This window comes from Poecile atricapillus, chromosome W (genome assembly GCF_030490865.1).
Source record: "Poecile atricapillus isolate bPoeAtr1 chromosome W, bPoeAtr1.hap1, whole genome shotgun sequence".
Taxonomy (NCBI): Eukaryota; Metazoa; Chordata; class Aves; order Passeriformes; family Paridae; genus Poecile; species Poecile atricapillus.
This window is the reverse complement of record NC_081288.1, coordinates 6023966-6043353: the sequence shown is the minus strand read 5'-3', so window position 1 is coordinate 6043353 and position 19388 is coordinate 6023966. Positions and strand designations below refer to the sequence as shown.

Sequence of the window (19388 nt, the reverse complement as noted above, 5' to 3'; positions counted from 1 at the left end):
CTTGTATGGTATCTTTGAAGCCTCAAACACAATGATACTGTATTAGTGCTATTAGCATCACAGAATGGAACAGCCTGAGGATCAGCATTCAGCTCCTCAGTGTGGGGAAACAGAAACTTTAAGGCAGGTAGTGGCAGACTCTTTTCTGACTACTTAAATATTTATATTCAAACAGTGTATTTTATTAAAAAGTTGGTTGGAGAACATCAATCCTGTCTGTAGTGCCAGGCAAAAGTCTGCCTTCCTCAGGAGTTATGGGACATAATTCCTCTCCATCCTTGGGAAAGTCCTGAGAATCTTTTAAAATTAGCAAACATATTTTCAGTGCCATTGGAAATTTACGATACAAATATCTGAAATGGGATAAGCTGGATTCAATGCAGGCACAAGCCAGTTTACTGAAAATGATGTACCACTCCCCCATAGGTCTAAGAATTACTAAGAAGGAAAAACAAATAGCAGAATTTTGGTGTGGGCACAGTGATGGGTCTTCCCAACGGTCAGGTGTTCCCAGAAGCACAAGCTGCTGTGCAGTCCTTGCAACTCAGCAGCTTTCACTGGAAGAGGATTTAATTTTTGAGATAAAGAACAAATGAATGTTATTATTTTAAATTTACTATACAGACTGCACGTTGTTAGGAGTGACACTTGACGCGACTGTCTGGCCTATAAAGCAACAGTGCAGAAAGCATCAAAAGACCTCTTGAAGGCAACTGAAGAACAAGGACAAAAAATCTGGAGTGTGGCAGGAGAAAAGACCTAAAAATTGTCACTAATTGGCATAAGGGCAGAAAAAATAGCTTGTAAGACCCTTTATAAATAGACTGCTTGTTCAGTAAGTGAATGTGAGTAGTCTGGACTTGTAAAACCTAGAAACTTGTTTTCCTGCCTAATGGGACATCCTACAGCTGAAAGGACACTCTTGTCCAACTCTACCAAAATTAGCAGGGAGGGGAATGCCTGGGGAAGGGGACAAGTACCCAAGATGAGTGAATACAGGTGTACAGTAAGAAAAAATGAAGAGCACCTCTCCTTGTAGCTCCTCTCAACACGTTTCCTTCTGCTGAAGGTCTTTACTGAACGTTCCCATCTCAGGAATATGGCCACTCACATTTCTGAAGTAGTTTAAATATCAAAGAGATCTCCCCAAAGACTTCCTGAAAGCCCAAGGAGACACAGTTTCGATTCCTCAGACAAGACTGAACAGGCTTGAAACTGCATTTTGAATTCCAGCGGAGGAACAAATATTCAGGGGGATGGCAGAGAAGATTTGTTGAACAAGTGTAATGCTGGGTGGTGGTGCAAGCAGAGAAAGAAAATACATTTCCAGCCTGCCAGAGTTAAGATGGCAGATTTATGATAAGGAAGAGAGAAAAAATGATTCTTTAAAGGGAAATGGATAGTTATAGAAACACATCATAGTTCTTGGGCCTCAGGAGATGACAGAAAAGGTGTGAGGTGACATGATGTAGAAGAACACCATACATAAGAAGCAGGCAGAAACACAGAACTTTGCATCTTGACAGAAATCCATCAAAAAAATAAAAGCAAAGTAGGTTATTTTCACTAATTGGAATACCAGCGCCCTTTGATCTGTCCGGGTCTTGATATTATTATGTAAGAAGAAATTCCCACCACAGTGCCAAAGTGGGTTTAACTTCAGCAAAGAAAGTTGCTTCAGCTTCTCTACTGGAAACAGCCTCTGCCAATGTTGAAGACAGCTCTGAGAATTCAGGAGCATTAAAGAGGCTAATGTACTTGAGCTTTGTTCTAATTACTTTTCTTAATAAGTTTTGCTGGACCACTAAGAATAGATGCTGTCCTGGGAACTCCAACATTCAATCACCACAGTGTTCCTGGGCATAACTTGCAGCAATCAGGGAGTAGAACTTGGGAGGCAGAATTACCAACTTGGGCAGCAACTGCATAAAGTATGTGGCTCTAGCTGCTCTTATTGTCACCTGACTACAATATGATGTTGCCCAGAGCCCTTTCCATATAAAGTTAGATGGTCATAAACATATACCTAATAAGACTTACACTATTTAATCTAAAATTACTTTTAGAATTTATTTTAACAATAACTGTGAACCCAGGAAGGGCAACCAAATTATTACTTTCTTTAGAATAACAAGAAACAGCCAGCTTGAAAGGAAAGAAGTGAATGCACACAAATTTTAGTCCAGACTATTTGTGTTTCTAACAATAAATTCCTAGATTCCTGCATCTATTCTCATGGATTTACAGGCATTCAGGACCACCCCTTATTTATCTATTTATTAGCATTGATGTGATCATTCAACACCTCTATGCTCACTCCTCAGTGAAGCAAATAATAGAACCAATAACAGCATGTGTCTTTCTATTCAAAGGCATTTATCTCCCTGGTATCAGAGAGAAATTCCACTTTCAGAGAACATTGAAATGCCCCACTTATTGGAGGGAAAACCCCACTCATAACTGAAGTTCATAAGAGGAAAATGAAGGCATGGGTGTTATGAACACAGGTGATTGATGCAGTATAATTTCATTAATTTCTACTCTAAAAAGCATGCTACAGGAGATCAGGATTAGCTGTCTCCACCTGGAAACTTTTATTTAAGTTTTCAGTGCTTATTTGACACAGAAAATCAAGGATATGTATTCTCCTTTCTACTTTTGGTTCTTCAGCTACTAGAATAAAGATGATAACACAAATGTAGGGAAGAGATGTTTTATTGAGATGTGCCATTTGAACAGCAGCATTAAAACTCCTTGGTGTCCAGGAGAACATGATAAAAACAGCATTTTCAGTATTTCTCTTGACCCCCTGAAAAACATGGCTGGTCCACAGCACGGTGTGGTAGGATGTTTCAACACCCATATTATGATCTGTCTAATAAATCTTTTAATGTTGCCACCAGTTGTGAATTAAATCTCAAACCCATGAAAATATTGTAAATAAGCAAACAGAGTAATTACTCCAACTTTATTTATACTGATCTGAATTACAAATTTTAGTTTGACTAGTTTCAATGGCAAGCTAGTAGAAATAACAGCACTAGCTTGATTATCAAAAGGCCTTAATTTTCAGTGAAAATGCTCTACTGCAGGCTAACAGTGATGGTTTCCTGTATCTGAAAGCTATGGTACTGGGCCTTATAGTTTGATTTTTATAAGCCTTATAATGAGGGTGGAGAGGATATACATTCCATTCTTCAGCTGCATTTTTGTTCCACAAAGACTGCAATTTTCAGTCTCTTGAAAATGTAATTATAGATAATGTTTGCATCAGTGGCAAGAACACAATGAGCACATGGGGCATGAAAACTCCACTCAAATCACATCCTCTTAGGTTACGAAGCTTGTCTTCTGCCAAGAGTGGAGGCATTTCAACAAGCTAATGTTCAGTATGAAAAGGATTGTGGTTTATACTAACCCCTACATACATTCTGCTTTTACTTTTCCTATTATTCTACTCTTTGCATGAGAAACCTAAATAAACCAGAACAAAGATTAATTTGAGTTACTCTGAAAATTTGAGGTCTATAAAAAAAATTGAAATACAGTAGCTAAAAATGTAGGTGTACACCACAGTACACCTTGTTCAAATGATCATGCCTTTTGCAGCTGCAAAAGTAAATCTAGATCAGAATAAAAAGATAGCAAGTAAAAAGGTATCAAGGTTGCATGAGGGGAAGACACTTTGAGACAAACCAGCCAGCTTCAGTTTAGAAATGGGTCTGAAGGCTGCATCAAAGCTAATATGATCAAGAATTCCAGAAAGATAAATCAAACATTTGATTTGTTCATAAGACCCAGGAGAGTAAACTATTTTAAGGCAAAATGAAATGTATCTGATATTAAAAAAAAAAAATAATAAAAAAAATCTGTATTAGAGTTCTGCTTCATGTAAGTTAATTATATAGTAAGGAAAAGTGATTTGTGCTTCTCTATTCAGCATCTACCTCAGTAGTAAACCAGAATCAGTGTGAGACACAAGTGATCTTGATGAAACTCTTGTGCTACTTTCAACATATCCATCCCTTGGAGTACCTTGAGCTCCTTGACTAAGAAAATAAACTCACTTTCTAAACAAGGTTTTATGCATAGAAGGAAGAATGTATACAGTGTCTCCAAAGTCCCAGAGGTGAGAGGACAGGCACACCCAAAGCTTGATACCACAGAATATTCCAGCCAGCACAAGGGATGAGAACAGAGGGCATTCAGCCAGCAGAGATCCTCCTCTCTAAAGCCCACAATTTAACTGCAAGTGTTTTGATGCTATTAAACTTACCATAGTAACAGATCAAGATGACTTTTAAAAAAGAATTAAGAAACATAAAAATAGGATAAATTATCATCTTTAAAGCTCTGAAGGCAAATCAGGATAACCCCTTGTTATTAGCCATAACTTTCCCTTTCCATAACTTTCTCTCCATTTCATAAAGCGCTGTGATTCGTAGCACTAGGAGCCAGCGTTTGCACTAATTGTGAGTCCTAGCATGCAGCTACCAAAATACTTGTCTTCCAGCAACCCCGGGGAGAAGCACACAGTTGTGTTTCATAAGCAAAGAGGAGAATCAGACTTAAGCTCTTGTCACACTGAATATGTCCAATCAACATAAATTCTTTGTCTTTATTTGTTCGCGGTGCGTTTGGATCACAGATACAGAGTGCTTTGAAATCAAAGGGAGCCTGCCCATTGACTCAACGAGCTTTGGATTCAGTCCTTAATTTATTTATAACAACCAGTCTTTCTGGAACCTGAATATTTGAGCTGATTCTAAACCACTTGTCTTCATTGAGTTTTACCACCAGTTTTGTACTATGAAAAGTCAACTGCATAGAGAAAAGGTTGCAATCTACTGAGGCCTCTGTGTCTTCCTGCAGCATCACCTACCTTGTACATATTTACTATAAAGAGGAAGGCTGTTAATGATGAAAGTCTCACCTAAACACCTCAATGTTGAAGAAACTGCTCATACACAAGGTCTGTCAAAGTTATAATTTGGGAGGATTGCTTAAAATTTAAGTCCTACTGAGCCTAACCAGGTCTTCTTTCAGCGCTCAATATTCCTGGCTGAAACTCCCCAGCTTGTCACATGGAATTAAGAGATGCCCTTGAGAAAGGCACGTTACGTAGATCCACAGTGATTTGCATTGGGTAAGTAGGGCAACTTGTGGTTGTGGGAAAAAAGAAAACAACATGATAGTATTGCATTTGGTTCACAACTTGTAGACAAGACTGTTTAAAAAACACAGCTGAGACAACCTACTAAAACATCCACTAATGCAAGAAAAACTACTAAACTTTGTTAAACAACAGATCCCAAAAGACCTAGAAAATCAGTCAGGGCTGATAATTCCAGTCTGCTGGGTCAACGAACACAGACCAGAAAGGCTGGTCATTCTTTCAGGGACTTTCAAAATTTGAATCACTATCTGGAAAGTAAGAATATAAAACCATTAAGCACTTCAGATCTAAATTCTAGATGTTTTTTTCCAAGTTCAATAGGTTTCTCTTACTTATCAAAGAAGGGAGAAAACCAAGTAAATGTTTTGGAGGTATTTGTAGGAATTTCGTCCACCAGAGAAGTAGGGAAGGAATCACAGTGGTGTTTTTGTGGATATTGAAAGGATGGTGATAATGGAGAGCAAAGCAGGGTGGCTCTTAACTCACAAGGCAGAAAAGGGAAGGGAAGACTTCTTGCTTGAAACATGGATGGATCATTACGGATGCTGAAGGCTCCCAGAATTTTAAACAAACATAAACAGGGAAAACTGCATATTTCAGGGACAGAGAAAAATATAGCATGAAGTTGTAAGAGACTGGAAAAAGAGTTTTAGCTATGTTGATGGATTTTTAAAGCGCTACATACTAAACTTTGTCACTGATAAAAAAAATCCAGCTAGATCTGTGAGGGTTTTCATTATTTACAGCATATTATAGAATTGAATAAAAAGGCTTTGTTTGCTGTTCTTGGCAATGTGATTATTTGCTGTTAAATATTTACACCTTTTTTTTTTGCCCAAAGAGTTTTGGGAAAGAAGAGGGAAGCTGATTTATTTTTAAGTTTCCATGAAGCCTTCCAGGTTCATGCCCAGGAATTATCAGGAGCATTTTTGCATTTTCTGGGATTTGGGGCTTTGCTGAGCTTAAAAATAAAATCTTCATCCCTGTTAACACAAATGATGCTCCACTTTTTAAGTGTAACATTAATTTTAAATGATTATTTTCTCTGCTAAGTAATCCTAAATTTGCATCTTATATGAAAGCCTTGCCTAAATATATACCTTTTTCTGCTCCACAATATTCATTTTACCCAGAGGCCTGGCATCTCTTAACTCCAAATTCACTCTATATATGTGGCTCCAAACCAAACAGGAAAATCAGAGGCCCAAGTGGCTGAAGTCAGAATTAGTCCTCTCCACTGCCTTTCCCCACTTGAGAAGAAATGGAGGTGCTCAGAGACCTTTAAATCCTGTGAAGGCCAGCAAAGTAAAGAAGTCTAAGCATCCCCTGATGTGGAGATGAGGACAGAGAGAGCAAAGAAGCACAGAATCAGCCAAATAGTCTCCAGCTCCTGCAGAGACTCCAGGTAGCAATGGCATCTCAGCAAGCTGGAAATTGCTCCTTTCTGAATTCCAGAGTGTACCTCTTGCTACAATTGGCCTGCTGTTCATCAACACAGACAGACAGGCAGCAACGAGGCTGCTGCAGGACCTCTTCCCAAATCCGAGAAACTGTGCTTGCAGAGGAAGAAGTGACCTGAAGGAGCCTGGAATAATACTTTGAAAACACAGAGATCAGCCAGTGTTCTGGAAGACTCTTCAGGCTACATGAAGCCTTGTAACCAATATTTTTTGCTGGAAAACAGGTCTCATTCCTCTGTGAATGCTGGTTTCAAAGGAAGGGTTGGCATAGGACACTGAAGAGTTGCTGCTGTCTTTCCAATGACAATGAGAACTCTGTCAACATCTATATGGCCACATTGAAAAAGTCACTGCAGGAAGAAAAAAGGCTCAAAAAATACCCAGAATCTGATCCTAAATCTTTATGTTGTACAATACATACAAAAGCATATACAAGGCTTCATCCTATTCCAGTGAAATACCCTAGGAACAGCAAAGTCATGGGAACAGTAAGAAGATACTGAAACTCTGAGCTTTTCCTATTCTACACAGCCTTGTCTTGAAGATAAATAATTGTGGTCTACCAAGTGAGATACTAGGCTGCACTTAGGGGACAATGAAATCAGGCAAACCCGATTGTTTTAAAAATCCGTAATACAGTGCTGGACTTTCTTCAACTATATCCGAGCAGTTATGAACTGCTGCATTTACTCTCCTCTCCACAGACAACAAACCAGCTTAAAAGGGGAAGTTGTACTCTATCTTCTGCAGCCAAACAATAGAGAATCTGTGAAAGCCAAAAGCCCTCAGGCATTGAGATGAATCCTTCTCTCTGACAAAGGGGAAAAGATTTGACAAGAGGAGCAGAACCCCCCCGCCCCAACCTGAGATGTGTGAACATGCCTCAAAAGAATACCTGCCTAACTCAAACTGACTTATCTTCCACTTTATCATCAAGACAGGCACTCTGCTAGCAAGGTAGAACAGTATCTGAAAAGTTATTTGCCTCATGTTTCCATGCTGAAGTTCACACTGAGGCGAGCAATGAGAAAAAGGCTGCAAAAAACCACGTACACGACTGCAATTCATCGTTCAGAGCTGGACAGCCTGGCATGGGATGCAAAGCCCAGCATTATGCATTCCTCATTCAAGCCAAGCTCCTGGAAACCCATCGGAAGTTTGGCTTGAACACGGACTACAGGCTATAGCTGGTAATAAAACATCAGATAATAGTGCTTTACGTGTCCAGAGAGGTTCTCTTTTTCTAAGAATTGCTTCACTTGTCATTGATTTTTCCACATCCTGCAAAATTAAATGCTAATTTTATTCCTTCCTCTTCCCCCTGGTCCCCTCCCACTCAATACTAATCTCCAGGAGGAGCTGGCAACACTGAACCTGCCGGAAAAAGCCAGTGCTCACCTGGCAATCCTAAAAAATTCAGTGCTTCGAGGAAGAAGTTGAATGACGTGGGTCAGATTAGGACAAGTGGAATGACTTCTGCATTTTTTTTCCTGGAGAGATCATCTGTGGTTATTCCTTAATTCAGCGTTTCTAGTTTTGTGGTCAAATCTCTGAATATCATCCCAATCAAAATATTTTTTGGAATGAATTTTAAAGCCTAAATGCGTACCTAAAGTAATAGTCACTGGGATTTCCTGAATTCTATTTTTTTGATCTCTTTTTCATTTTTGTTTGCTTGTTTTTTGTTTTGGACAGAAGCAGTTTAATGTTGGATAGGGCCATTAGAATATGAGAAACTGGTTTCTAAGCAATAAGATCTTGGAAGAAGAAATTAAACAGAATTAAGAAAAGAAACATTGAAAGCTCATTTACTGACTAATGAAATTATCAGCTTTTATATATGTTAATAGAAAGACTGATAAAATGGAAGAGTATTTTTATTTCCCTGGAAGACACAACAAAGGGATCAAGTTTACTAAAACTCATGGTGAAATCAAGACAAACCACAGCCATGTGACTTGCAATTTCTAGAGCATCTTGTATAAGAACAGATATATAACAGTTTTCTTTAAGCAATAGCCACCAGGCATGGAGTATGTTTGACTACATTTCAAACTCCTAATGCTTGTTCTACATTCCATCTGTGTTGAAATATAAAAAAAAATATAAATGCATTTATTGATAAAGGGCAGAACCAGATGTCTCTCTCACTAGCAATGAATTGCAGGCGAAGGCTGACAGAGCCAAGCAATTGAGTGAGCCAGGGGGGAAAAAAAAAAAAAAAAGAGAAGAAGGGAATAGATCACTTGATTTTGTAGATTTTCAAATGCAGTTATCCTCTCCCAGAAGCTAATAATTTTCAACTACTGGGCCTGTTTCAGGCAAATGAAGTGCACTTATCTTACACAAGGCCAGAAACCATCACTGGACCAAGTGCCCCTGGAGTCAACAACACAAGTGGTGGGTCAAGCAAGCTGTCGATGTTTGGGGGTTTTTTGCATGTCTGAGCAATTCAGTGGTGCAAAGCTTTTGAGGAGCAAGAAACGGGAATAGCGCTTACATATTAGGCATGAAGACATTGTCACACCTTTGAGTTAAGAGGATGATGGATTTTCATTATTTTTCAGGGTTATGAAACAAAAGATATCTCATGTCAGCTGTGACTTGTAACCAGACTAGAGCTGCTTCAAAGCATATAGGAGGTAGGAACAGAGGACAGGGGAAAGCACAGGATAACCTGGGACTGTGAAAGGGTCGTAGCACTCGTGCCATGGAGATACCCAGCTACACACACACACACACCAACTAAAAACTCTTTGTGTCAGGATACTCCTCTCAACATCTCCAGTGTTGTCTAGGAGTGAGCGCATGTAAAGTGGAAAGACACGGAAAAAGTTGTAAATTAATGTTGCAATGAATTGCTGCATTTGACTGCCGAGACAGTGTTAGGCTTTTCTGCCAGGACTACATTTTCTTTGTCACACTAACCTACATGGAAAAAAGAAAACAATAATAATAATAACGATAAAAAAATAAAAATCAGTAGATCACTAATGCAATTTTCCTGAAAGAGCAATAGCTACATCTCTGGAATAACCATGGTTGTAAACTCTAAAACCCCAGGGTAAGATCCACACAACAATTTAAGGAATGAAGAGGGATGTGAAAATCATAAAGCAGAATTCTCAGGTTGCTGTTGTCGTTTCTCTGGCAAACCTGAAGTGGCTCACTATGCATAGGCTGAGGGGAAATCAAGGACATAAATTCCCTGCATGCTTCCCTGCAGGGGATGAGTCCATCCCTGATGCAGTGGGGAGCAGGGGGAGCTGGGCACAGCTGGGCATGGTGTCTCCTTCCAGGGAAACCACAACACAGCTCTTGGCTTCCAGACTAAGCTGAGCAGAAGTGGGCAGGAGCACATCCCTTCCAGCCTGACCAAAGGCTGGAGCACTCACAGGCAGGGACTCAGTCACTCCATGGCACTAAGCCCTAAGTCCTGCCCTCAGCTGTGACAATATGCTGCCCCTGATAGCAAGTGATGGGTGAACTCACAGAATACAGCCCAAGAGGCCGGTGCAGGATCTTTGTCACAGCTCTTACACCAATGTTTGTTTCGGAGTATGGCTTTTAAACTTGACTTTAAGCAATGCCACCATTTGGCAGGCAAGGGAGAAGCCGTCCCAGGGCAGAGAACACACTCAAGCTACTCAGCCTTCTTCAGCTGAGTCGTAAGAGGCAAGAGAACGCAGCTGTTCTCATCCATATAAACTATTTTTTTTATATTTGTGTAAATGGAAAGAAAAAAAAAATCACCAAACAGGCACTATTGGTACAGTAGGCAACTCCTTTGTGAATTGGCTCATTTAGGCATTCATTTAAATACAGTAATTAAGATTTAACACAAAACAGAAGCTGCTTTCAGATGTCATTTTGAAGGCCAGATGATCTCCTCTTTATTAATATTATAATTTTAAACTATTGTCAGCTGAATTTTCAAGAATCAAGCTGTGAGCAAAGAGGCTACACTACTGAAGTGTGTCCTATTTACGTAACCCAGTCTCAATGAAAATGAGAGATTGATTATAAATCTGTGATACAGAGGATGGAGAACTGCACCACTAAATCTCAGGGTGCTTTATTTGGACGTTAGGAGGGAATTTATACCTTCAGCATCTGCCATTTACCTTTCCTATTTAACACCATATGGAAGAACACAACAGCATTTAAGGCAACATATTTCTGAAAACCTTTATGAGAAAGCCAGCAGCTTACTGCAAATGAAAAATGAAATCCTGAAGGGAACACAAGCACTTCTCCTCCTTTCCACAGCCACGGAGAACGCAGGAATGCGTTGGAAAGCAATTAAAGTATGATGATTCTAAAGGGGAATAATTATTTCACAATTACTTGAGAACATTACATTTATTGCTCCAATTAGTTTTTATTTTCCAAATAGTTCCTGCATTTTTCTTGTACCTATGAAGGTTTTTCTTGTTCTCCCACTTCTTTGCTAAGGAAAGCTCAGCCTTGCTTTCTACGTATATTCCCTATTTTGTGACTTTAGCCTCTAGTTAACCTTGCCCTGCCACCAGTTTGTTTTAATCAAAGGAAATCATGCCAGGAGATGCAATATACTTTTTAACTATATGAACACACAATAAATAATCCTGTATAGGAAACGGTGTGTGGAAACAAAGAAAAAAAGAAAGAGCACCAAAACGGTGCCTGTCCACTTTAGAAGAAGTTTATTTGCTTAAACTTTAAAACAATGATTTCTCTGTAGAATGTTGTCTTGCCCAAGTGTACTCTTTCTATTCTAGGTTCTTTTAAAAATGAAAAGAGTTTGTACACCTTTCCCCTGTATCGGTTTGGTCAAATATTTTTATATTAATCCATGAATTAATCATGAAATTTGAATAGTCCAAATGCTCATAAGATATCAAACATCCTAAAATGCCAATGAAATATTTAGAGTTATCAAAGTTGTTAGAGAAATCATAACTGATGATTAATTTGGATGATGAATACGTGTGGGGGAAGCTTAAAACTTGTGAGATCGTATCATAGGAAGTGAAAGTTATATTTAAATATTGATGTGCTGAGAGTTATCGTAGGTTAACTTCTGAATGAGATTCTAGAAAAGATGCTGGGGAGAAGGACACCATGAAATTGTAATTACTTAATAGACATCCAAAGATTTATTTTTCTTTCTGAAGATTCTTGGCAACAGTCAAAAATCACCTTCTTTTTTTGCTTTGATTTTCCTCTGTACTGGCCCAAAGAACCTGTCACACAAGTAACTTAAGTAAAATACAGCTATTACTGAATCAAAGTTAGAATAAAATGCCCGTATAAGGATGAGACTGTGGTCTTAAAAATTCCCAATTGTCTATTTTCAGCTAGGAAATCATGGTTTGATATTCTAGATATAAAAAACAGAGAGTAGAAAAATTCTTTTTGACAGGATGTTGAGATTCCTTGCAGTTAAGTTTAAAAACATAAATTAGGTATCTCCAATTTTTTGCTAAAAAAAAATTTAAAAATCCTGTATTGCAGGTTCATTGCAGAAAATGAAGTTCTGGATTTTAAAGTTCAAGCATTTCCTGCGAATGATGACATTTCTTATTTACTAAAGAGCAAGTACAAACAAAAAGTGTCAAAAATTGATCTTCACTGGCTTTTAAATCAGCATATTGCACGTATATCTGATTTTGACTCATTTTTGATTACAAGAGAAAGAAATTCAAAGGCTGAATATTATTTCACATTATTGCTTCGTTACCCATGCAGTTGCCTGCACATTGTTGAAGTATAATGTATTTTATTGGTATTATATCCACCTACCAAAAATTAAAGTAAAATTTGAGTTTGTTTCAGTAGTTACAAACACTGATACTCATTTACATTAAAGATAATCCCAGGTACTGAAATGTGGAATATAGAATGGAAAAATCTTCTGTGGTATTGCAGAAATCAACATGGGGGGGGTTTACAACGATGAGTATTTAATCCTCAAAGCAACCACTTCACAATCATCCAGTTGGCATGTACATGTAAGCCAGTGAAATCAGCAAATTACATTGAACTCAGATTTTATAACCTCACTTAGTAACCATTAACCCTCTCCTCTCCTGTCCACATACACACACACATTTCATCTCTATGTTTCACCTACATGTATCTATGCATTTTCCTCAGAACTGCCTCTTCCCCGCAGTGCACAACAGCAGTCAAACAATTCCTGATCCTTCCCAGAGCACTCACCAAGTAGGGCTCTTTGCAGGCATTTACCATAGTTAGAGAATCCAGCTTGCCATGTGTCCTCAAGAACAGAAGTTCATGCATTTTTATGCTTCATATCCTAGAGTATCTATTTTCCAATGCCATGTCATTAATTAATTTTTACTAGTAAATTGCCATTCAGTCACTAACCAGGTACACTGATGCCATGCATACAGTTTAATTATACACAGTCATGCTCAGTGTATCTGATGTTCTATTTTATTTCTGTTTAGCTATGAAGTAACAGCAGTGAAATTTGAAAGCAACCAACATTTAAGAGCCATTAACATTCTCACAGAGGTAAAAGCATTTTAACTTTGCAATTATCAGGCTGGCAGTTGACTTTCACACTAGGTATGCACTGAAAGTTATTCCCTGAAAAATCCCCTTTTTCTCTCTCCTTGAAATAACGGAGGATTCTGAAAATAAATCCCTTTACAAATAATTTTTAAATGTGCAAAGAAGAAGTGCAAGTGATATTGTATGCTATCAATTTCCCAAAACATCCGATATGCCACCGGCATATTAAAAAAAAAAAATAAAAAATCTAGTTTTGCCAATTTGTGCTGTAAAAGAGAAGTGTCATACATATATTTTGCTAATTGCCTTGCTCTAAAATAGGAAATTCCTTTCTACTAAAGTCTGAGCTGAGATACACGGAATGGCTGGAGCAGATGGCGAGGTTAAAAGTTTTGTGCAGCGTGGCAACTCGGAGCGTGCTCTCGGATGCTCCGCGCCACCCTGCTAGCGCTGCTGGCGGCTCGCCGCTCGCCTGGGGGGGCAGCTAAAGGGGAAGGTGCTCGTGTGCCCCTGACCCCTGATGCGTAATCAAACTGCATCCTCATCAGCGCTGATTAGTCCAGAGAGTTGGGGACTTGCAAATAAATATATGTCACCACTTGGGTAAGGGGGACAAGATAAAGATGGTTTTAAACAGTGAATGACAGAGCATTAGAAAGGCAGTGTAGCAAAGCTCTAACACACAGCATTTAGTTTCAAGACTGTTTTTGTTAGGAACAGAAGCTCTCTGAGTTCATGGCAATTTAGCCTCAATATTAATTTGCATGCATGACACATGATCCCTTGAAATCATACCATCTCCACAATTACTTAGATCAGCAGCAGAGCGAGGTTTGGTTAATACAAGGAAGCACATCACATCACGACCACTGATGATACAGGAGGTAGTTTTTTCCTTCAAGATATTACTTAGCCACCCCTCCCCCCAAAAAACTGCATGAGGAACCAGCACCAACCCTATAAGGATGTGTGCATTTAACAACTCCATTATTAAACTTCTGTATTTCAAGATCCACTTAGGAGCTGACATTTCTCAAGACTAATTTTTGTATCTTTGGACACACATTAAGCTTTGCATCTAATGAACAATGACTGTGTTTCAAGCTGTGTTAAAATATATTATGGATGCTTCACAGAGAAAAGGAGTATGAAGAGAGCAATGCAGAAGAAAGAATTTGACATGGTACTCCCCCACCTCGAGGGGCAAACTGGAGATAAAGTTATATAAGCTTAAGTGACAACAGGGCACCATCAGCCACAGTTAATAGTGCCTTTGAGCTTGGAGATGTTTGTTAGCAGGATCTTTTCTGACTGCTTGGAAGGACAGCAGGTAGTAAGTCTAATCAAAGCCGAGAATGAGATGATGAAAACAAGGGGAAGTTTGGCTGTGGCAGGTCCCTACAGAGGGCTGCAGAGCCAGAGATAGCAGTGTTCAGCTGCTACTTTGTACCCTAATGGTAAAACCTCTGCGATTTTTCTGCAAAGCGGAAGAAATTGACAGCACTTTTACCAAAACTGACTAATGCAAATAAAACCCAGGATTTTACAATGGGAAGAGCAAAACACAGCACAGAACTCTTCAGAACTTAACATCACAAATTTAAGACAAGAAGCAGGCAGCATTTACACACTCCACTGTCCTTCAAGGACTGTAAAATAATAGTGTAAGTCATCTGCACCAAGCACCTTCCCCCCTGACTCTTGCCCCTCTCCCACACACTCACTAAACCTCAGCTGTCTGAACAACTGGCCACTACTGAATGTCTCCATGCAGAACACTGCTGGTGCAAAGGAAAGCATTCCACCTCAGAGAAAGTTTGGTTGCCAGTAAAAAAGGCACTAAAAGTCTGAATAGCTTTAGATGGGGGCACAGTTTGCAACCTGATTTGTGCAAATTGCAGGTGACACTCTCTGCTGCACACACGGGTTTATTTACACTTGTAACTTAAGTGCTGCCTCAACCAGAACAGCTTCAGTGCAGAGTCAATGCCAAAGCCTCTCGCTTCATTCTAATGTAACTCAAACTACGTTTGTCATCCTGATGAAAGAAGAAAAAGCAACAAAATAAAAGATATTTTGAATGCTGTAAAATAATGCAGCACAATCCTCACACTTCCTATCTTCCAGCAGATGTCTATTTCATCATTTCTAGCTTTTACTTTTTCATACAAGGCTTAGGTTACCTGAAAATACCTGTCAATTGGCAATGCCCAAGAGGATGATAATAGAAACTTTCAGACGGAGATTAACAGAGCAGAGCTGGGCTAGGGGAATACTTCTCCTTCTGAAATTCCAGCATTCAGCGCCCTCCAATACATCTCATCCTCACTCCAACCGCACGTTAAACAACCGTTCTCACCCTAATTAACACTCGCCGTACCAGGTAGCTGTCGGGGACGGTATGGGAAAAAACAAACAAACAAACAAAAAAACCCGAAGCCACATCTTTGCGTTCTGCCTGGTACTCCCAGTGGATGCTTAGTATTTCATCTGAATTTGAAAACTGATGAAAATTTGCAGGGGCATTTTTATTCTTCCGGGAAGGGGTGAGAAGACACGGGTGGGTGCGGGCTGGGTGCAGGGGAGGGACAGGTGTCTGTGGAGGGCTTCGCTGGGCACGGAGGGGAGAGCGCTCAGCTACGCGACCGATGCGCGTTTCTCCACGTTGCATCATCATCGGCGGCAGCCGATAACCCCCCGCGCCCGCCGGCACCGACCTGCGGGACGCTGAACACCCCGGGAGGGGGCACGACACGGAGACCACCAAGTGACTTGGGAAGGGGGGGTGGCTGGGGGTACGAACCCCCCTTCCCCTCCCGCGGAAGGGCGGGCGGTGCGGGAGGCACCCGGCCGGAGCCCCGCGGCGGGGGCTCGGTGCCGGGCGGTACCCGGAGCCGGGGCGGGGGGGACCCGGCGGCAGCCCCGCCGCCACTTACATTCTGTCAGAGACCAGCAAGCGGCCGTCGACCATCATCTCCGGAAGGAAATCCAGCTTGAACGAAGAAGTCATGCTGGGCTCCGGGGGCGCCGCGGCGGTCGGCGGGAGGATGCGGCGGGGCGCGGCGGATCCCACAACTGCGCCGGGCGGCGGAGCGGCAGGCACAGGTGCGGAGGCCTCCCCGCGGCAGCCGCCAGCCCCGGCAGTTGTCACATTTCTCTCCCCCTCTCGGTTTTTTCCGCCAATCCCCTCCGAAATCGACTGCTGAGGCAACTGTCGGTGGAGCGCCAGGTGCTGAGCGGGGAGGCGGAGCCATCTCCCCGCTGCGGCTCCCCGTTAACCCCTGCGCCCCCGCCGCCCCGGGAGAGGCCTATTGCCGCTGCCGGGCCGGGGGCTGCCCGCCCGGGGCTCCGCGGCTCCGCCCGGCCCGGCCCGGGGACGGCGGGACCCGCCCGGCGCCTCCGCAGCGCTGCCCGGCCCCGCGGCCGTGAGGGGCGAGCCGGGCCCCGCGCCCCTCACGGCCCTGGGCGGGCACTGCCCGCCGCACACGCCGGGGCGAGCAGGGCACGGAGCTTCCCGGGGCGGCCGGAGCCGAACTGGGGGCACTGGGAAGGTTTGGTCAGGTTCTGGGTGCAGGCTCTCTCCACTCGAACTCCTGCCATTCAGACCTTGGCAGTCTTTTAAATGCTCAGAGTGATGTTACTGGCTGGCGAGAGACTGGTAGTAACTCTGTCCTCACTGATCAGAAAGAGGGATTTAAATAACTAATGACGGCAAATCCTTTCTCATGGCTGTAACCTCCCAAAAACCCGCTCCCAACCTCGCTGCTCTCAGAGTTGGCCGCACACAGAAGTGTCACCACCAAGACGCGCACAAAATTCCACGCATACAAATAGGTGGAGGCCCCCCCCATGCCACCGCCCCCTGAAAATCTGTATAAATTTTCCTTTCCATCTCCAAGACCTACTTGCTTCAATACAAAGCCGCTCCAGGCAAAAGAATATTAACATATTTACGAAGATTACTAGGTGATCTGAGCAGTCTAGACAGACAGAACGTTCCTCTCCATTGTGTGTGCTTCTCCATCTGAATCTCTCTCTAGGTTTTATAATTTGATTTGTTATGGATAATCAACGCTTGCAAAAAGTAACAAATGCAAATTAAAACCTACTATGCTTAAACTTTTCAAAGAGCATTCTAATACAAAAATTAAATTGACCCATAAAAAATGTGTTATCAGTCAGGCCGAGTTTTATTTAAATTTTGATCAATGTTGATTTTATAGGGGAAAACCCCACAGAACTGTCAAATTTGTAGAGTCCAGTTTATTGCACTAAGAGACTTTTCAATTTTAAACAGTTAAAAAGGAAGAAAAACCCCTCAGGCTGCTAAAATTTTTGCCTACTTTGCAAGTCTAAAGAAAGAAAAGGTTCACTTGGCCCTCAGCATAATCCCCGTAGGACAGCTGCAATCCTGAACAGATATCTATAGTGTTATTAATCTGCTCTGCTCTATATGTTCGCATACTGTCCTCATCACCATGGCACCTAAACTTCCACATAGAAAGGCACAAAAGCAAAGCTATGACTCCTCTTTACTAAATTCATGGTGATTCCTTTGCACCGCCCATCCATCACAACGTAGGACTGACTATGCAGTGGATAAAAAAAAAATATAAAAATAAGTGCAAAGTCCAAATGAATGGAGAAACCAGCAAAACTTTCTCCAGCTGGATGCAGCCACCTGGTTTTTGATCTGAGGCCTCCATGGTGGTTAATCCGGCCCAGAGCAGAGTTGGATTAACTTTCAATTTCAAAATCTTGCCACTGCAGAAGGGACAGATTTTAGCTCAGAAGAAATACAGGCTGCTCAGTGAGGATGAAGATATTCTTTTAACTAAGAAGTCTCCACCCCCACTTCACCCTGTGTGGCTGGATCTGCACCTCTTCATCATGAGTTTTTTTGGTAAATGCTAAATCTAAAGGACTTCAGTCTCACCAGCCTGTCACTTCTAAGGACCACAGTCCCACTGCTGCTGACTGAAAAGTAAATCCACGCTTCGAACAGGATGCAAAGAGGGGGGAGGAGAGGATCACAAATAATTTTGCTTAAAATCTGCATATGGAATAGAGAGATCCTTATAAATTTGCCCCATTATGCAAGGTGTAAGTGCTTAAAAATGCTTCATTAAAACGTATGTTCTTTTGAAATATTTATTTTCCTTTTAATTACATGTGAATTAGCTGGAAGAAGCTGTAGGGAAGCCCTCTTACTGACTTAAGCCTTCTCAGCAGTTTGTTAAATTCTAGCCTCAAATCCCTTGAGGGAATAGTGGATTCAAAGCAGCTTTTAATCATACTATAAGGAGGGTGAAGTAGTATGTAAGTAGGTCATAGAGAAAGCATTACAAGTGCATAGGTTATTGCTTTATTTAACAACTACAGTGTAACACACTTTTCAAAGCACATTTGCTTTTGCCATTTAAAAGTTAGAAGCAGGAACAGGGTCAAATGCAAAAAGAAACCCTTTCCATAAAAGATACTGAGATACGACTCAAGGAGAGCTTAGAGGGAAAAACTGCATTCGAATAATTTGGTTCTCAAACATAAATTATGTAGTGTCTATGTATGAATTAACTCTCGATAGCAGAGGGTAAGTGAAAAGTGAGGGTAAGAAACAAAAAACCCCGAATGTTTCACACAATGTTACAGGCTCAGCTCTGTTACTTGCAACATTAATGCCAGAATCTTGACCAGCACAGGAGCGCAAAATAGCAGCTTTTAATAAAATTAAGGGAAAAGTGGAATGTCTGATGTGTTGCTACAGTACAGAGGGAAATGGGGAATGACAGTGGCAAGTGAAACTGCATTTAATTTCAGAGCATAAATGAGACAATGGCTCTAAACACTGGTTTAGAGGAGCTGCATTATTGCTGCCCTCCAATCTTAAGCTTTTTCAACTGGTGGAGCATATGGCAGTTTTGAGGGAGGAACCTAGAATTTGGAATCATCAGTTCTCGAGCTTTAATCCTATTCCAGCTACAAATGCTGCCTCCTCTCCCTCCTCCCCTCAGTGTAGAGTCCCAGACCCTTTTTGGCTTGTTTACTCTTTGTCCCTTAGTTTCTCCATCCGAGTGGGGCAGATGAAGCAGTTCCACCTCACCTTTGCAGATTAGTCACAGTTCAAATGGTTTTTCAAACACAGAGCTACATACAGTTTCTCCAAACAACTCAGCCTTTGAAAATCACACACCTCTTCAGAGAAAAACAAAACAAACCAAAATAAAAAACCC

The 19388-nt window shown here is 41.2% G+C and overlaps 1 protein-coding gene across 7 annotated transcripts in view; it reads right to left on the bottom strand.

The window, feature by feature from the left end:
- Positions 1 to 19388, bottom strand: part of LOC131591448 (CUGBP Elav-like family member 2) — a 370880-nt gene that overhangs the window by 221859 nt on the left and 129633 nt on the right. For 2 of the 7 annotated variants that reach the window (XM_058862169.1, XM_058862168.1), the window contains exon 1: positions 16095 to 16286. The exons of 4 other annotated variants lie outside the window; for them this stretch is intronic. In XM_058862169.1, coding sequence (XP_058718152.1) covers positions 16095 to 16168 — 74 coding nt within the window. In that variant the 5' untranslated portion in view covers positions 16169 to 16286. Of the gene's footprint in view, positions 1 to 16094; positions 16287 to 19388 lie in introns of those variants that run through there. One more of the 7 variants, XM_058862170.1, reaches the window with a different exon arrangement.